The following is a 20,757-nucleotide window of genomic DNA, read 5'->3' on the forward strand; positions in this document are numbered from 1 at the left end:
TGTTCAAATCCCTTTATGTTTGGATGGCTATGTTCAATAGTTCTCACCTTTCTAACTTCCTAGATTTTATGAATTTGTCCTCTTCCCTTCCTTATTAGTTTTGAACAAAAAAACTTCATTTTATTCAAAAATATCAAGAAAAATCTAGAGCCGAAACTCTAAACAACAAGAGCAATTTGCTCTAAAACAACAATATCATGAATACAATGGGGGATCTCCTCCATCCAAATTTTAGATACACCCGGGTTCCCCGCTATCTTCGCCAATCCATGAGCTGCCTTGTTCAAACCTCTTTTGACATGTTCCACTTTCCACCTCCTACCTCCTGAAGCTTGGCAGTAACGCATGGATATCTTCAATAGCTTGTCCAAAACGACACCACGGTGATCCTTTAGTGATGATTGCTTGGACAGCTCGTTTGGAATCCCCCCCCCCCCCAAAAAAAAAAATTTGCTGCAAACCCAGATCACAACTAAATTCCAAAGCACATAGAGCTCCCATAGCTTCAGCTATAATAGGGTCGGGACATCCCTCCATAACGTGAGAAGAAGTTGCGCAAACCTATCCCATATGATCTCTTACAATTAGGGCTGGGCATGGGTCAGGGCGGGCTGGGTATTGCCCATTTCTAGCACCCGCCCCGCAACATGCGGGTTTGAAAATTGTAACCCGTCACCCGGCTACATTTGATTTTATCCGCCGGGTATCGGGTATGCGGGGCGGCTGAGAACAGGGCGGGTTTTGCGGGTTCGGGTATTTTGTTAATGGCATTTTTGTAATTTTTTCATCCAGGTACTTCCACCGTGTTATCAAAATTTTCAAGATAATGAAACTAAAGCCGCCATTTTTTGTTTTTTTCACGTTTGTTTTGGGATGAAATTTCAGAATAGATTAAGCGATGCTGGTGTGTTATCTGAGGAAAGTGTTATTAGAAGTTGGCCCCAGGAGGTCTGGTGTTACGTGAATACGTAATGGGATAGATTTTAGGTTCTGAGGGAACCTAGACCTTTTAGATTTTAAGGAAACCTAAAACCCTTTTTCAAACTCAAGGTATGAGATTAATTTTCTGATTCATTTATTAATGAGCTTGATGTCTTTAAATAGACAATTACAATGCATAGAATAAACTACTTTAATGATAAGACTTATCTCTAATATTTAAATTCTAATCCATACTTCTAATGTTATCTATAAAGATAACATACCATCCTATGGTATTTTAATCCTAAAATATCTCTATTATTAGACCCCTAACATTTGGAGGCTATCTTTTTGCTGTTCAAACAAACAAAGCGTTATGAACTGTTTTTTCCTACTTTGGGTTTTTTTGTGTGGTTGCCTAAGGTCGATGGTTGAGATACAGAGAGAGGTCAATGGCTGAGATGAAGGTCACTGTGAGTCTGTGAGAGTTGAGAGGGATAGAGAGAGAGAGAGAGCGTAGTTCACTTCCCACAGAGAGAGAGAGAGAGAGAGAGAGAGAGAGAAACATGTGAGCCGTGGTACTAGAGGGAGCTGCGATAGATTCGAGCAAAGGGGACTCACGATTCATGGGAGGAGGCGGCTAGGTCTTGAGGAGAAGTTGGAGGACGCGGCTAGGTCTTGAGGAGAAGACGTATGCTGTCTGAAAACAAAAGGAGGTTTTCGTATTTATTTGGTTCTTAGCGGGGCGGGGCGGGTACCTGCTATCCAAAAAATTTCCAACCCGAAACCTGGCCCCACCCCGCACGGGTTGGAAGAAATCCAACCCGTTTAGCAAAAAAAACACCAAATCCGAGTGGATCGGGTATATCGGGGCGGGTTTGTGGGTTGGACGGGTTTTTGCCCACCCCTACTTACAATAATCCCCCCACCTATCCTTTTTTGATCTGACTTCATAGCCACGTCTCAATTCATTTTATACGTACCACTAGGGGGGGGGGGGGGGGGGGGGGGGCTTCCACTTTTCTTGTATGACTACCATAGGGTTCAAAGGGGTTACCTGTTTGTCCCTCTTCTCCGTTGCCAGCCTCCATTGCATCAATTGATTTTCTGTTGCATGAGCCAAAGAGCATGGGTGCATAAAAGTCCTCCATGTACAACATCATTTCTTCTAGCCCAAATCCCATGTGCCGTTACTGCAACAATTTCCAGCTCCTCGTTAAATCTATGAATCAGTTGCTCAAATAGACCCAGGAAATCCGTTGCCATACAAGCGCTCTTTTGGATGGTTTTTCCGCACACAGGCCAAACATCTTGCGCCGCTAGACATTGCCACAAAGCGTGGAAAACTGTTTTGGTTTCTCTGGTACATAGCATGCATGTCGCATCGCTCAACACCCTTTTATGTTGAAGATTTTCTTTTGTTGGGAGAATGTTATTACAGGCACTCCAAATGGACACCTTAGTATTAGGAACCTTCAAGTCCCAAATAGTTTTCCATAGGGGGCTGAAACCTGATTTGTTGGACCCTTCACCTCCCTTTTCCGCATTCCTTTCCATCTCCAAATAGTAGGCACTCCTTACAGAGAACTCCCCCGATGCCGTTGCTTGCCATATCATCTTATCTTACTTTTTAAATTTGCTCACAGGCAGCCCACATATCAGCTCCGCTTCCTCTTCCCAAAATACCTCTTGTATTAGGGGAATATTCCATCGTGTTGTGTTAGGCTCAAACAGCTCACATACCTTCGCTCCCTTGTCTGAAATTCTACAAGGAGTTTGTATACTTGGGGGTTGCTCTTGTATACTTCCTGTGTACTTGGGTTGAACCCTCTACACTTTTTATAATTGATTTACTTCTAAATAATATATATTTTTTGATTAGGTGTGTTTTGCCCCAAAAAAAAAAAAAAAAAAATCATATAATTCAAAATATTGCTAAGTTTTACAAAATGTCTGAATTACAAATAATCAACATTGAGAACTTAGGAGGTCGTGGAAAATTAGTGTTCTCTTTCCGCTAATGGGCATCTTTGGGGTAAGTGGCCATTGCCTTGGTGGCATGCATGAGTTTTACGTGGACATTATATGCATGAATCTACCTTTTTTTTTTCCCTGTAGTTCTTGTTCGCTCCCCCAACTTGATCTTTCTCTCTCTCTCTCTTTTTTTTTTCCTTAAAATTTTATTTTATAATGATATCCTATTTTCTCTTTCCTCTGTTAATAGTTTATTCCTTTTTTTAGTTTTTTAATAGTATGCCTTGTCATCTATCAGAAAAAAACTATGGAAATGAAAAAATCCTATCTACTTTGGGAAATACTTGAAAGTTGAAGTGTATCAATTTCACAATTTACTTGGTCTAAAGCTCATTACTCTTCATGCCAGAATGCGTGCAGTTCTAGTAGCTTAGGCAATCATGTTGATATTCTTGAATACTGGATGTTTGATGTGGGTTAGTAAAATATTTCTTTGGACCTCAGGTTGAGCCTCAGGTGTTTATTGGACATTTACAAGAATGTTCTGTTACTGTGCCTTGTTTGTTCATACTTCAAATTATATATTTTAATAAAGCATGTTTTGGAACCTTATATGTTATACAAACTCAATAGTCTGTGCATGCGAAGCTAGGAAATCATGTGTTTTAAACAAGAACCCTCAACATCCCAGGCATTAAGCTTTTTGTGGAGGCCAAATTTGATCTCTTAGATCACATTTACAAAAATTCTTGGTGACTATTTAGCTTCGGGAGAGAATTTATTAATTCATTTTGTAAGGACTTGGGATTAAGAAAGGTTCTATTTTTTATAGGTATGGCATTTCAGGCGTTTAATACTCGAGGCTCTGGATGGTGACTTGCATGATGAATTGGGTTTCACTGAGAATATTGCTAAGAGTAATTCCAAGAACTATCAGATATGGTGAGCCACAGTATCTATGCAAGTTGATTTGTTTGTTTTCCTTTGTGATGTGTGTAAAATAGAAGAGACATTTTATGAAGATGTATTAAAAATTGTAAGCTGATGTTTTATATCAAAACAAGATGCTGTCACCCTATCCTGAACTAATTAATTGTCCAAATTGATGAAACGTGCTATAGAATCCTTGTTTTGGATTAGCCTTTCGAGAGCTAGGGATAGCAACATGGTAGATTTGGTTGCCTTTACTTCTACTTGAATCATTTAGGGAATAACATCGAAGATATATATGTGTGTGCGCGCACAGCACTTAATATGGGATAGTTCTAGGGACAATTCATTTTATATGGGATAGTTCTAGGGATAATTCATTTTATATGGAATAGTTCTAGTGTGTGCTTGCAAGCAATTTGTGAAATGTCGACTGTTAAGAGTAGTTTTATCTTATCTAGTTATTCTAGAAAGTTTATTTTATCTAGGAGTTGTGGTTTGCTTATCTTGTTCATACATATAACTGTCTGATGTTAGTCTTTGTATTGTATCTCTTCTATAAATAATATATGTATTTGTGTATTTGTGGGGCAATGTAGCTTTTTGACCCACCATTTATTTATTTACATAAACGAATGGGAAAGATTAGATACACAAGCAGAACACTAAGCATGAAGTAAATGATGTTGTTTTTTCCCTTTCATTTTACCGAAGGAATGAATTAGACTTGTCTTTATTTTATTAACAGGGTAAGTTCTAGGCTGCCCTTGTAATTATTACATATTTATCTTAAAATTCTATCTGTGTTGGTTGGTTTCATTCTGGTATCAAACAATGCTTTCAATCCAAATGGATTAGACCTGTCTTTATATTATCCAAGCTGTTCTACACTTGGATATTTGCTCATCATAGCTTTTTTGTCTCTAGTTTTGCACATTTTTGGAGCTTCTGTTCTTTTTTCTCACATTAGGGGTTCTCTTTGATACAAACAGTGTACTATGGTTGCACCCCTCTACACTTTCTCAATGATATTGGAATTACTTATAAAAAAGACAAGAAAATAAAAAACGGAATAAACAAGGTCTTGGATTCTTTTACTTAAAAAATAGAGGTTCTATAGTCATCGAAAATTAGCAAAAGAGTCTAGGCCTTTTGATTTTTCTCTTTTATAGTATAAATATATTTTATTTGAAGTTATAATGAATTGGTGGGCTAAACCTTTGTATATTAACCGAAAGGGTAAAGTGATGAAGATATTAAACAGGTTCATTATTTTTTCCTTGAAATCCTGTTAATTTGACTAGGGCCATTCAATCATTAGAACCTTTCATTTTTATTTTAAGCGAGTGACATTTGATTTGGAGCTTAATTAACAAAACAAACACATGCCCCCTCCATCTGAAAATTGCTCTCACTCTTTCCTTTTTGGTTCATCCCTTGATTTTTTCAATGGTTAGAAGTCAAGGCCTGAAACTTTTCTGCTTTTCCAAATTACAACTCTTCCCCAGTACTTTTTCCCACCATTTAGGGTTAAAGAATGAGAGGGCAACATTAGTATTGAATAAGACCGAACCTCTGGCTCAAACTGACTTGGATGCTATGGGCCTACCTCTATTCACCAAATCATATGTATACGAGTTTTTAGTTTAAAAAGATTAAATTTTGAAATAAGTACCCATGTTTGAAATGGTGTAAAAAATAGGCATCTGCATTAGAAGGGAATTGAGTTTCTTACAACCGTTCCTTTAAGCTTAGAATAATAATGCCTTATCTTCCCAGGCCTAGAGTCGTTCTCTAGTGTAGCTGATGGGCTCGTTTGCTATTGTGATCTGGTCAACAAATCCTTTTGAACCTAGTTTTCTTTTACAGTAGTTTCATTTGAATAGGGCCTTCTGATTATGTAAATTCTAGTGAAGTTGTCATTTTAATCTATCCATCCAACTACCAAATTGTCGTCGAGATCTTTTTTGGAGTTTCTATAGCTTATTATACCCTTACCCAGGTACCACTGCATTGATCTTAGTGACAGATATTTGTAGGCATCATAGGAGGTGGGTTGCTGAGAAATTGGGAACTGATGCTACAAGCAAGGAACTTGAGTTCACCAAGAAGATACTTTCTCTTGATGCTAAAAATTATCACGCTTGGTCCCATAGGCAGGTTTGTTGCTCCTGTTGCCTTCTTTATGCCAAAATAAGTTACACAGAACTCCTTGAATGTATTTTGAGCACCATTGGGGCGGAGCTTCTGTATATTTTGAGATATATTTGGTAGTAAAATAGTAACTAGTTTAACTTTTTACTCCCTTTACTTTGCTTTCTTTTCTCTTTTGGTGCAGTGGGTTCTGCAGGCACTAGGAGGATGGGACGATGAACTTCACTACTGTTGGCAGCTCCTTGAAGAAGATATTTTTAACAATTCTGCTTGGAATCAGGTATAGTGAGATGTTTAGCTTTGTCTTGACCTTCTACTCTGATTGATCCTTAATTTCTGAAATTCTTGCCAAACTTACAAAACAAACTTATTGAACTTTTTGTTTGCAACAGAGATACTTTGTTATAACAACATCTCCCCTGCTGGGTGGCCTGGAGGCTATGAGAGAGTCTGAAGTGAGTTACAGTGTTGAAGCCATAGTAGCCCACCCTGAGAATGAGAGCCCATGGAGATACCTTCGGGGGCTTTACAAAGGAGACATTGAGTCTTGGGTGAATGATCCTCAAGTTTCTTCAGTGTGTTTGAAGGTATTGAGTGCCAAAAACAACAACTTTACCTTTGCTCTGAGCACACTTTTGGATCTTCTCTGCCATGGCCTCCAACCAAGTCAAGAGTTGAGAGATGTTGTGGATGCTCTCAAGGCTTCAGGCGAAAATGATCAACCAGATCCTGACTTGGCAAAAACAGTTTGTTGGATCTTGGAAGGTGTAGACCCAATGAGAGCTAACTATTGGAAGTGGCGAAAGAGCAAGCTGATAAGCTGATTGTGACTTATTTCCGAGGATCTCTGTTGTGAGAATATCAAAAACCTGTTCCAAGTTGACTACCATTATTGATTTAAAAGGAAAAAAGAATGAAAGCTGACTTGCACTGTTATTAATTTCTAATATCTCTTATCTCTTACAACACATTGCCCCTTCAAACTCTCAAAAGGAAAAGTTAAAGGAGACACTACTCCTAACAACATACACATAAATTTATTTATTTAATAGGAAATATCTTGCCTAGCTAAATTTAATTTCTCTGTCTCCTCCTCCAATTCACCCTTCTTGGTTTTGGTTGCCCAATTGCAAAAGTCTTCATAATCCAATCATGCTTCTTCCTTATCATAATTTGCCAAAGAACAACTCCAAACATGAATCCACACCCATATCCCATCGCAACTACTTTCCAATTGAATTCAAATATAGAATTTGAACTTTGATCCCCTTCAAAGGTTAAAGGTGGAAGAGGTGCATCCTTAGAATTTTCACATTTCTTTGACAAAGGGTTTCCTCATAATTCAGGATTATTACCGAACGAACTATTAGGAAATGTGCCAAATTGATTCCCTTGCGGTATAGGTCATGTGAGAAGATTATGGGAGACATTAAAGGATTCAAGGAAAGTCAGTTGCGTGAGTTGCAAAGGGATCACACCATCCAGCTTGTTTTGAGAGAGATCCAATGATTCTAGCTCCGTTAAGTTCCCCAAGCAAGATGGTATAGGACCTGTAAGAAAGTTGTTGGAAAGGTTGAGCAATTTAAGTCCTTTCAAATGCCCCACGACTTCTGGAATTTCTCCTTCGAATTTGTTGCTCGAGAGATCAATAGCCATGAAGAAAACTAGGATTCTTTCATATACTATCTTCGTGCCTTTGTTGACAAGTGTCATCGAGTAGATGTAGGTCGAAGAGAAATTTGAGTGCATGTACATTGCACCATTTACCTCAACTCTTCGCATGGACTTCCAATTTGGGAAGTATTGAGAGGGCAACTCACCAGTAATATTATTATGTGAGAGGTCCATGATGTGTATGTTTGAGAAATCAAAACTGCTATTAGGACTTCCCAATGCACCATAGATTCCATTAGATCGCAAAATGAGAACCCTCAACTCTGTAAGAATGCCTAGCCAAGAGGGGAAAGTATCATTCATCTGATTGTTTCCCAGATTAAGAACTTCAAGATTCGTACAATTCGCCAAGGATCTTGGTAGACGTCCTTGTAATTTATTTTGGCTAAAATCAATCATGTCCAAATAATTTCCTTTTGCAAATATTTCAGAAATAATTCCATGGAATTTATTTTCGTGTAGATTTAGAACATAGAGAGAATCATTCAAGTTGCCTAAACATTGTGGAAGCAAGCCACTCAAGTAATTGCTTGACAAATCAAGAAGAGTAATTGAACTGAGATTGCAAATTGATTGTTGGATTTCTCCGGTCAGTGTGTTGTTTGAGATAGAATACCAAAGGATAGAAGGTGGTGGGATTGGGAGTGAACCTCGAAGCTTGTTAGAACTAAGATCCAAAATCATTAGATTAGTCCTGGTGGGAAAAAGTGGAAGTTCATCAAAACCTGTTAGAGAGTTGGAATTTAAATATAACTCAGAGAGAGTTTCTTTACTTAAATTCCACATCCATTTTGGAATTTGGCCATGAATCTTGTTGTGAGAAAGATCCAAATACCACAACTTCTCTTGGTGCTTTAGAAAATCTGGGAATTCACTTAAGTCACAGGAAGCTAGAAATAAAGCTTCAAATTTTGGATGAGTTGCGTTGGTACTTGGCTTTGTAAGCAATGAAATATTGTTACCAGATAGACTGAGATGAGTGAGGTTTTTGAGTTTCAGAAACAAGTCAAATTCCACTGTGCCACTCAAGTGATTAGAAGATAGATCGAGATATTCAAGATTCACAAGCCTAGATATTGACTGTGGAATTGAACCATGCAACCCATTATATCCTAGTCGTAGCAAGATTAGTTGGGTAAGGTTACCAAGTGAAGATGGCATTGATCCAAACAAATTGCATTCTTCGGCATTAAAATAATTTAGGGACTTAAGTTTATCAATTGATCCTGGTAACTCACCAGAGAAACTCGTCCAAAAAAGGTTCAATAATTCAAGGTTGCTGCTTCTGTTAAATTCTGGAATACTTCCGGTGAGATTTGTATTGTCGCTCACATCAAGAGACCGAAGATTCGGTAGATGAAATATTCTTGTGGGAAACTCACCATGCAAGACACATTCTGCTAGAATTAGTGATGTTAAAGAAGATAAGTTTGCCAAGATATTGGGTACTGTGGATGATATGTTAACCTCACTAAGATGTAGTTCTTTCAAGTTTGTTAACTTGGGAGCTATACTTTTGAGGACAGGTTTTTGGAGCTGCAATTGATTCATTGGGAGATCTAGGGAAATTAAGTTGGAGAACTCTAAAATTTTTGAAGTGATCTGGCCAGAAAATAAAGAAAAAGAGAGATTGAGGTTTGTTAGCCTTGGAAGCTGTTTAAAACCAGTTGGAATTTGAGAAGAATTAAAGTTATTGTCAGCAAGATTAAGGCTGTAGAGGTGAACAAGCTAGAAGAGACTGCTACTGGAGTTGATAGAGCCATAAAGAAAACTGCTGCTGAGGTCGAGACTGATCACATGACCCGTGTCCTTATTGCACTTAACACCGCACCACCTGCAGCAATCACGGCTCTTAGGCTTCCATAACGAAACTTTCGAATAAGCGGAGGGATCAGCAGATGCAGACCGATCGATGGTAAAGCTTTCCTTGAATTTTATCAAGGCAAAGCTCTCATCATTGTGGCAATATGGCTGCACAAAAGAAAAAGAGGCAGGAAATATAAGAAGAAAAAAGGAGAGTGAAACAAGAAGGCGCAGGAAGGCAAAGAGAGAAGGTGAGAAACCCATAATAATGTTGTACTGAATTTGTTTAGGTCTTAGATAAGATGACACTGAATGTTAGGAGCTCAATTTTATAGAGTGAAGCTTAGGAGACTCTTATCTCCACCATGTCTGGTCAAGTCGTCTCAAGATAAGGCTTTACAAAAGTGATGGATCCCACCACCTCCCACTTTTTATTTTATTTTTTAAGACAAAAAACATTCAGCTTGACTTCTGTTTCCAAAAAAAAAACAAAGAGACAAGGACATGACAAAAGACACATATAACTTACAAAACACAACAAAGACTTAAAAGATAAACAAAGAGATGATAATCCTAATTAAGTGCTTAAATAATTACTTAATTAAAAGATAAATACTCTAAAGCATATTTTATGACGAAACGGCACCTAAAGCATGTGAGGCAAAAATAATCATTTGAAAGATGACCGAGCCAGATATGAGCCCAACAATAGGCAATATCATTCTATCTAATAACAATATTTCATTGCTTACAAAGCCAAGTACCAATGCAACTCTTCCAAAATTTGAAGCTTTATTTCTAGGTTCCTGTGACTTAAGTGAATTCCCAGATTTTCTAAATAACCAAGATGAGTTGTTGTATTTGGATCTTTCTCTCAACAAGATTTATGGCCAAATTCCAAAATGGATGTGGAATTTAAGTAAAGAAACTCTCTTTGAGTTATTTTTGGATTCCAACTCTCTAACTGGTTTTGATCAACTTCCAGTTTTTCCCACCAAGACTAATCTAAAGATTTTGGATCTTAGTTCTAACAAGCTTCGAGGTTCACTCCCAATCCCACCACCTTCTATTCTTTGGTATTCAGTCTCAAACAATACACTGATCGACTGGAGAAATCCCACATTCAATTTGCAATCTCACTTCAATTCTTATTCTTGATTTGTCAAGCAATTACTTGAGTGGTTTGCTTCCACAATGTTTAGGCAACTTGAGTGATTCTCTCATCGTTCTAAATCTACACGACAATAACTTCCATGTAACTATTTCTGAAATATTTGCAAAAGGAAATTATTTAGAGATGATTGATTTTAGCCAAAATCAATTACATGGGTATCTACCAAGATCCAATTGTACAAGGCTTGAATCTCTTAATCTGAGAAACAATCAGATGAATGATACTTTCCCCTCTTGGCTAGGCATTCTTTCAACTCACGCAATTGACTTTCCTTGAATCCTTTAATGTCTCCCATAATCTTCTCATAGGACCTATACCGCAAGGGAATCAATTTGGCACATTTTCTAACAGTTCGTTCAGTAATAATCCTGAATTATGTGGAAGCCCTTTGTCAAAGAAATGTGGAAATTCCAAGGATGCACCTCTTCCACCTTTAACCTTTGAAAGGGATCAAAGTTCAGATTCTATATTTGAATTCAGTTGGAAAGTTGTTGCGATTGGATATGGATGTGGATTCATGGTTGGACTTGTTCTCTGGCAAATTATGATAAGGAAGAAGCATGATTGGGTTATGAAGACTTTTGCAATTGGGCAACCAAAACCAAGAAGGGTGGATTGGAGGAGGGGACAGAGAAATTAAATTTAGCTTGGCAAGATATTTTCTATTAAATAAATAAATGTATGTGTATGTTGTTAGTAGTACTGTATCTGCTTTTCCTTTTTCTTCTGAGAGTTTGGAGGGGCAATGTGTTGTAAGAGATAAGAGATATTACAAATTAATAATAATGCAAGTCAACTTTTTATTTCTTTTTAAATCAATAATGCTAGTCAACTTGGAACAGGTTTTTGATATTCTCACAACAGGGATATCCTCGGAAATAAGTCACAATCAGCTCATTAGCTTCCTCTTTCGCCACTTCCAATAGTTAGCCCTCATTGGGTCTACACCTTCCCAGATTTTCTAAGGATCTAGTTGATCATTTGGACATGAAGCCTTGTGTGCATCCACAACGTCTCTCAACTCTTGACTTGGTTGGAGGCCATGGCAGAGAAGAAACTTGACGATCATTCACCCAAGACTCAATGTCTCCTTTGTAAAGCCCCCGAAGGTATCTCCATGGGCACTCATTCTCAGGGTGGGCTACTATGGCTTCAACACTGTAGCTCACTTCAGACTCTCTCATAGCCTCCAGGCCTCCCAGCAGGGGAGATGTTGTCATAACAAAGTATCTCTTTTGCAAACAAAACGTACAATAAGTTTGTTTTGTAATTTTGGCAAGAATTTCAGAAATTAAGGATCAATCAGAGTAGAAGGTCAAGACAAAGTTAAACATCTCACTATACCTGATTCCAAGCAGAATTGTTAAAAATATCTTCTTCAAGGAGCTGCCAACAGTAGTGAAGTTTATCGTCCCATCCTCCTAGTGCCTGCAGAACCCACTGCACCAAAAGAGAGAAGAAAGCAAAGAAAAGGGAGTAAAAAGTTAAACTAGTTACTATTTTACTACCAAATATATCTCAAAATATACAGAAGCTCCGCCCCAATGGTGCTCAAAATACCTTCTGTGTAACTTATTTTGGCATAAAGAAGGCAACAGGAGCAACAAACCTGCCTATGGGACCAGGCGTGATAATTTTTAGCATCAAGAGTAAGTATCTTCTTGGTGAACTCAAGTTCCTTGCTTGTAGCATCAGGTCCCAATTTCTCAGCTACCCACCTCCTATGATGCCTACAAATATATCTGTCAATAAGATCAATGCAGTGGTACCTGGGTAAGGGTAAAATAAGCTATAGAAACTCCAAAAAATATCTCAATGACAATTTGGCAGTTGGATGGATATATTAAAATGACAACTTCACTAGAATTTACATAATCAGAAGGGCATATTCAAACGAAACTACTGTTAAAAAAAAACTAGGTTCAAAAGGATTTGTTGACCAGATCACACTAGCTAGCAAACGGGCCCATCAGCTACACTAGAGAACCCTGCGCTTAGGATTCGGGAAGATAAGGCATTATTATTCTAAGCTTAAAGGAAAAGCTGTAAGAAACTCAATTCCCTTCTAATGCAGATTAATTGCCTATTTTTTACACCTTTTTAAACATGGATACTTATTTCAAAATTTAATCTTTTGAGTCTTTTTAAACACCATTTCGGTTAATATACAAAGGCTTAGCCCACCAATTCATTATAACTTCAAATAAAATATATTTATACTATAAAAATCAGAAGGCCTAGACTCCTCTGCTAATGTTCGAGGACTAAAGAACCTCTATTTTTTAAGTAAAAGAATCCCAGACCTTGTTTATTCCGTTTTTTTTTTTTTTTTTTTCTTTTCTTTTTTATAAGTAATTCCAATATCATTGAGAAAGTGTAGAGGGGTGTAACCACAGTACCCTGTGTATACAAGAGAACCCCTAGTTAATGTGAGAAAAAAGAAAAACAGAAGTTCAAAAAATCTGCAAAACTAGAGACAACAAGCTATGATGATTGATGAGTAAATATCCAAGTGTACAACAGCTTGAATAATATAAAGGCAGGTTTAATCCATTTGGATTGAAAGCATTGTTTGAAACTAGAATCAAACCACCAATACAGATAGAATTTTAAGAAAAATACGTAATAATTACAAGGGCAGCCTTGAACTTACGTTGTTAATAAAACTAGCTTATAATCCGCGCAATGTGCAGATGGAATTCCCATATGTATAGTTTAAAATGAAAAATATAAAGAAAAAAATAGCAAAAAGAAAACTTGGATTGTGATTATCAAAGGATTAATAGAAAGTTAGTAAGAATCATTAATATTATTAGTGTTATACCTATTATATTTCATACAAATTATAAAACCCATATAATTATGAGCTTTAAAAAAGTACATAGCAAAATAATAAAAAATCTGCAATCAAATAATCATCCCACATTATATTCAAGCTTAATTATCTTTTAAAACGAGTGAGCCGAGTTTTATATGGGTAAACTATCTGATTTAATTGCGAAAATAAAGTACATATACATATGACAAAATAATACAAAATCATTCAGTCAACAAAGGAATCAAATAATACTCCCGGCCATATCATACATTCAATGCTTAATTGTCTCATAGGTGTTTCACAATTAATTATTTTGTACAATAATGATATCACTACAAAAATTGAGTAGTTTTCTGACTATGGGTTTTTGATCAAAAACCCCTTTTGATGTGTGGTTTTTGACATGTCTCAACCGTCAAAATGGGGGGTGTCAAAAATTTCAATTTTTTGACGTGGCATTTTCAGCACGTCAAAATTTTTTGACGTGTCACAAACTTGAATGTCAAAAAATATTTTTTTGACGTTTTACTTTTGGAACGTCAAAAAATTTTGACATGCTAAAAATACCACGTCAAAAAAAATCTTGACGTGCTGAAATTCAGCACGTCAGAAATTTTTGACGTGGAAATTCTTGAGAGATTTTTTGACGTGTTACACCATTTGACACATCAAAAATCCCCCTTTTTTTCAATTTAAATATTTTCTGTAATATTTTCTGTATTATTTACGTATTAACCTGATATCCAAATCAATATATCCAATATTCAAATCAATATATCCAATATATCCAATATATCCAAAATCCATTCCAATATCAATATATCCAATATCCATTCCCATTTCCAATACAATATGCATTCCCATATCCAATACAATATCCATTCCAATATCAATATATCTAATATCTAATATCCATTCCAATATCGATATATCCAATACAAATTTATTCCCATATCCATTCCTATATCTAAATCTATTCCAAAGTCCAACTGATCTCCAAAGTCCATTCCAATATCCAATATATATCCAATACATACATATCCAACATCCAATATATACATATCCAACATCTAATCCATATTCAATATACAATATCCAATATACAATATGCAATATCCAATATACAATATACAATATCCAATAATACATATCCAATATCCAATACATATCCAATATACAATATCCAACACATATCCAATCTGCAATACATATCCAATTTTCAATACATATGAAATTCCAACACATATACTACATTCAAACACAACACAGAACAAAACAAATATATACATCGAAAATACGTTCCAACACAACACAAAACAAATATACAATCAGATTATCTTAGTTCTATCTACTACAAATAAGTTTCAATTACTCTCAACGAACATATAGTTTAATCTAACTATATACATCAAGCAATAGTAACAAAATATATATAAAACGTAACAAACAGTAATGAGAAACGACGTGCTCAGCCCAAGTCAACATAGTCATCCCCCAATGCTTAATCTGCATTACCTGCAAATGAGTTGTGAACCAATGATAATCAATAAAAAAAATTCAAAACACATATATACAGTGATGCAAATATATATTAGTTCTAAAATGAACCACGGTAACAAAACATTGCTAACTGAGACTTTTATGGAGACTAGGGGTTTCTAACTGTTAAAGTGATTGATGCGGGTTATAGTCATGTTAACTGAAGATAAGAAAAACAACACAAATATATCATTACCTCTGTGGGGCGCAGATCCAAAGGTCGACGCGAACATGGCCTCAAGCTGGCGAAAACGGGCCTCAAAGATGGCATCTTTCTTTCTATCTGAGCTTTTTGTTCTTCAACCTGCTTGGCCATCTCATCCATCGCACGTCTTTGTTCTGCCTGCTCCTCTTCAAGTTCTCTAATCCTATCCGTCATCTGTGAGAACGAGGAGCTCCCACGATTTTGAGACCGTGCCTGGGACGGTGTATAGTACGAATGTATGCTGCCCCACACCGGCAGAACATTCGGACCCACCTGTCGGACCCTACCAGTGTACTCAGGCTTATTTTCATGCTCCTGAGCATATGCGTCATTAGGTGTCCACTGTACCATCTCTTCAGTCACGCTCGACGTCAATGCCGGGTCAGTGGGCATCAATTCCTTCATCCCCTCGTGTACGTTAAATAACAAGTTATTATCTCTTATAAGGAAGGTTAATCATAAATAATTTATCAAAATATATATATCGGTGAGTACTTACACATCGCTCCCTGACCACTTCATTTGGATAGCCACCATCCTTCTTCGTGTATGTCGAGATGTAATTTTGCGCTCGAGTCGGAGTAGTGCCCAATGATAAGGTCTACATAGAAAATAAACAATCAAAAAAAAAAAAAAAAAAGATCTAAACAACCGGTTATATATATATATATATAAAACCAGTAAATAAGACAAATACCTCTTCATGTGTCGCCCTAGCGAAGCTCATCGACCCAGTATAGTGAGGTGTGTTGTTTTTTGCTTGCAATGCCTTCATGTAGGCAGCAAGACAGCATACTCCTACACAAATATCACCCTTAAAATGTCAGGCCTAATACAAGTACAATTAATAAAAGTACACAATTACAATTACTAAAACTACACTCGTGACCTACCTGATTCTTTGGGTTGCACCATTTAGCCAACAAGACATCCAAGTCATCGGCATTGTATTGTGAAACGGCTTTCTGACCCATTCTCGCCGTCACTGTGTCAGGAGTATCGCCCGCCTTAATTTTTAACGCTTGTTTTACCAAGTGTCTCCAACTCTTCAGCTTGACGCCCATGTCTCTGAACGCGTCCCTTTTAATCGCCTCGAGATTGTACTCAGGCGGGATGTAGAAGTCAGCCTGCACAAGTTGAAAAAGTTAGGCGTATAATGCATGCATTAACAACGTTTAAAATAATGAAATACGCATGCGAAAATAGAAGAAAGAGTTTAATCATACCATCAAGGCGTCCTATTTATCCTCCTTCGTACGGGGCTGTACATCCTTCCACTCGTCCTGTAGTCTAATATAATTCCCGCTCCTTATGACGTTGCCGGTCATCCTTCGAAATTTCATCCCGCTAAATCCTACGGGCTGCCACACCCGATTGTACTCGCACATGACCTTTTGCCCAGTGGGGACATCCCATGTCTTGTTCGATGGTGGGATGGTCACCACCTGAAAATGGGTGCACTCGTCTCTGTCGATGCCTACCACATTAATAATTGCAATTGTTAATTATTTGGAATTGAATAGTAACTACATAAATTATATACGTATTCAATATTCGTATTTAAAGTATATATACTTACTTATTGCTCGGAGCTGGCGACTGGTCAACACTTTTGGAGGGTCATCGGGCTGCGAGTCATGTGTGACACCTGTCCTATCATCCACGTCCTCCGGATAGTATTGTGTCTCACTGTCATCTGGCTGCGATGGCTCACTGTATAAGATATCTGTGTTCTCCTCGGGGGGGGGGGGGAATAACCGCTCTACCTCGTCATGTGCACATATCCCCATCTCGCTCATTATAGGCAGCGGAGTAAGCGTATCATATGTGTGCTCCGTGTCGTACGGAACCGGCTGAGACCCTTCCACATTCTCAGGAAGTACTGGTCTATACTCCTGGTCATCTATATGTAGGGACCTCCGTCGTCTACTCTTCCCCTAATACTCATGTCAACCTGTGAAACACATAACGCACCCAATTAATTATGTATACAATAGATAAAATATGCACCACAATAACCAATCAATGTAGAAAGAAATAACATAAAACACGTCAAATAATGTGAACTATATATATTATTACCAATTTTTTTTTAACCACATACGATTATATTGGATCTAAGTCTTGTTGGACGTAGTCAATGTCATCATGTGGATCCACTTCATACCTAGGTTTTTTTTTTTTTTTTTTTTTTTTTTCCGTTTATTATAACATTTATGCATTTGTTATATATGGGGATCGTAGATAAAATAAATCCAGCTAGCTATATTATTTGTTTTCTTTTGTTTTTTACTTTGTTTTTCGTTCTTAACATTTACGTACTTATTCTAAATTTTCAAAAGGAAAAGGAAAAGTAGATATAATACTACTAACAACATACACATAAATTTATTTATTTAATAGAAAATATCTTGCCAAGCTAAATTTAATTTCTTTGTCCCCTCCTACAATCCACCCTTCTTGGTTTCGGTTGCCCAATTGCAAAAGTATTCATAACCCAATCATGCTTCTTCCTTATCATAATTTGCCAAAGAACAAGTCCAACCATGAATCCACATCAATATCCAATCGCAACTACTTTCCAACTGAATTCAAATATAGAAGCTGAACTTTGATCCCCTTCAAAGGTTAAAGGTGGAAGAGATGCATCCTTAGAATTTCCACATTTCTTTAACAAAGGGCTTCCACATAATTCAAGATTATTACTGAACGAATTGTTAGGAAATGTGCCAAATTGATTCCCTTGCGGAATAGGTCCTGTGAGAAGATTATGGGAGACATTAAAGGATTCAAGGAAAGTCAATTGCGTGAGTTGAAAAGGGATCACATTGTCTAGCTTGTTTTGAGAGAGATCCAATGATTCTAGCTCTGTTAAGTTCCCCAAGCAAGATGGTATAGGACCTGCAAGAAAGTTGTTAGAAAGGTTGAGCAGTTTAAGTCCTTTCAGATGCCCCACGACTTCTGGAATTTCCCCTTCAAATTTGTTGCTTGAGAGATCAATAGCCATGAAGAAAACTAAGATTCTTTCATATACAATCTTCGTGCCTTTGTTGATAAATGTCATTGAGTAGATGTAGGTCGAATAGACATTTGATTGCATGTACATTAAACCATTTACCTCAACGCTTCACATGGCTTTCCAATTTTGGAAGTATTGAGAGGGCAACTCACCAGTAATGTCATTATGTGAGAGGTCAATGATGCGTATGTTTGGGAAATCAAAACTGCTATTAGGACATCCCATTGCACCATAGATTCCATTAGATCACAAAATGAGAAAACTCAACTCTGTAAGAATGCCTAGCTAAGAGGGGAAAGTATCATTCATCTGATTGTTTTCCAGATTAAGAGATTCAAGCCTTGTACAATTGGCTAATGATCTTGGTAGAAGCCCATGTAATTGATTTTGGTTAAAATTAATCATCTCCAAATAATTTCCTTTTGCAAATATTTCAGAAATAGTTCTATGGAAGTTATTGTCGTGTAGATTTAGAATGATGAGAGAATCACTCAAGTTGCCCAAACATTGTGGAAGCAAACCACTCAAGTAATTGCTTGACAAATCAAGAATAAGAATTGAAGTGAGATTGCAAATTGATTGTGGGATTTCTCCAGTCAGTGTGTTGTTTGAGACTGGATACCAAAGGATAGAAGGTGGTGGGATTGGGAGTGAACCTCGAAGCTTGTTAGAACTAAGATCCAAAATCTTTAGATTAGTCCTGGTGGGAAAAATTGGAAGTTCATCAAAACCAGTTAGAGAGTTGGAATCCAAATATAACTCAAAGAGAGTTTCTTTACTTAAATTCCACATCCATTTTGGAATTTGGCCATGAATCTTGTTGAGAGAAAGATTCAAATACAACAACTCATCTTGGTTATTTAGAAAATCTGGGAATTCACTTAAGTCACAGGAACCTAGAAATAAAGCTTCAAATTTTGGAAGAGTTGCGTTGGTTCTTGGCTTTGTAAGCAATGAAATATTGTTATTAGATAGAATGAGATGTGTGAGGTTTTTAAATTTCAGAAACAAGTCAAATTCCACCGTGCCACTCAAGTGATTATAAGATAGATCAAGATGTTTAAGATTCACAAGCCCAGATATTGAATGTGGAATTGAACCATGCAACCAATTATCTGCTAGTCGTAGTGAGATTAGTTGGGTAAGATTACCAAGTGAAGATGGTATTGTTCCAGAGAAATGGTAATTTATAGCACCAAAATAATCTAGGGAATTAAGTTTACCAATTGAGTCTGGTATCTTAGTGGAGAAACTCGTCGAAGAAAGTGCCAATGATTCAAGGGGGTTGCTCCTGTTCAATTCTGGAATTCTTCCGATGAGATTTGTATTGTCTCTCACATCATGAGACCAAAGATTCGGTAGATGAAAAATTCCCGTGGGAAACTCACCATGCAAGCCACATTCTGCTAGAATAAGAGATGTTAAAGAAGATAAGTTTGCCAAGATATTGGGTACAGTGGATGATATGTCAACTTGACTAAGATGTAGTTTTTTTAAGTTTGTTAACTTACGAGCTATACTCGTGAGGCCGGGCTTTTGGAGCTTTAATGAATTCCTTGAAAGATCTAGGGAAATTAAGTTAGAGAGCTCTAAAATTTCTGAAGTGATCTAGCCAGAAAATAAAGAACAAGAGAGATTGAGGTTTGTTAGCCTCGGAAGCTGTTTAAAACCAGTTGGAATTTGAGAAGAACTAAAGTCATTGTCAGCAAGATTAAGGCTCTGGAGGTGAACAAGCTGAAAGAGACTGCTACTGGAGTTGATCGAGCCATAAAGACAGCTGCTGTTGAGGTCGAGACTGATCACATGACCCGTGTCGTTATTGCACTTAATACCATACCACTTGCAGCAATCGCCGCTTTCAGGCTTCCACATTGAAACCTTCGAATAAGCGGAAGGATCAGAAGATGCAGATTGATTGATGGTAAAGTTTTCCTTGAATTTTATCAAGGCAAAGCTCTCATCAATGTGGCACAATGGCTGCACAAAAGAAAAAGAGGCAGGAAATATAAGATTAAAAAAGGAGAGTGAAACAAGAAGCGCAGGAAGGCAAAGAGAGAATGTGAGAAACCCATAATAATGTTGGACTAAAATTTGTTAGGTCTTTAGATAAGATGAAAGTGAATGTTTGGAGCTTAATTTTATAGACTGATCCGAAAGTGTTGATCCTTATTTGTTAGCAGTGAAGCTTAAGAGACTCCATCTCTACCATGTTTGGTCAAGTTGTCTCAAGATAAGGCGGTGGATCCCACCACCTCCCACTTATTTATTTATTTTTTTTAAAAAAACCATTCGCTTGACTTCTGTTCCAGAAAGCAAAGAGACAAACAAATGACACGTATAACTTACAAAACACAACAAAGACTTAAAAAATAACCAAAGAGATATGATAATTAATCTTGATAAAGTGCTTAAATAATTACTTAATTAATTAAAATATAAATACCCTAAAACATATTTTATGATGAAATGGCACCTAAAGCATGTGAGGCAAAAAGAATAATTGAAAGATGACCGAGTCAGATATGAGCTCAACAAGAGGCAATATT

General features: G+C 37.0%; 1 protein-coding gene and 3 pseudogenes across 2 annotated transcripts in view; 1 reads left to right on the forward strand and 3 right to left on the reverse strand.

Annotated features, from left to right (window-relative positions):
* FTA (farnesyltransferase A) overlaps positions 1–6,926 on the forward strand; it is a 12,063-nt gene extending 5,137 nt beyond the window's left edge. For both annotated transcript variants that reach the window (XM_088513565.1, XM_088513566.1), the window contains exons 4-7: positions 3,728–3,837; positions 5,865–5,985; positions 6,164–6,259; positions 6,372–6,926. In XM_088513565.1, the coding sequence (XP_088369691.1) occupies positions 3,728–3,837; positions 5,865–5,985; positions 6,164–6,259; positions 6,372–6,803 (759 nt within the window). In that variant the 3' untranslated portion in view covers positions 6,804–6,926. The remainder of the gene's footprint in view (positions 1–3,727; positions 3,838–5,864; positions 5,986–6,163; positions 6,260–6,371) is intronic.
* A 67-nt stretch (positions 6,927–6,993) lies between these two features.
* Positions 6,994–9,838, reverse strand: LOC148587602 (receptor-like protein 6; annotated as a pseudogene).
* Positions 9,839–11,591: 1,753 nt separating this feature from the next.
* On the reverse strand, positions 11,592–15,597 carry LOC148587603 (protein farnesyltransferase/geranylgeranyltransferase type-1 subunit alpha-like; annotated as a pseudogene).
* A 2,020-nt stretch (positions 15,598–17,617) lies between these two features.
* LOC132178292 (receptor-like protein 7) lies at positions 17,618–20,283 on the reverse strand (annotated as a pseudogene).
* Positions 20,284–20,757: the final 474 nt, after the last annotated feature.

This window comes from Corylus avellana, chromosome 2, assembly GCF_965113065.1.
Source record: "Corylus avellana chromosome 2, dhCorAvel1.hap1.2, whole genome shotgun sequence".
NCBI classification, from domain to species: Eukaryota; Viridiplantae; Streptophyta; class Magnoliopsida; order Fagales; family Betulaceae; genus Corylus; species Corylus avellana.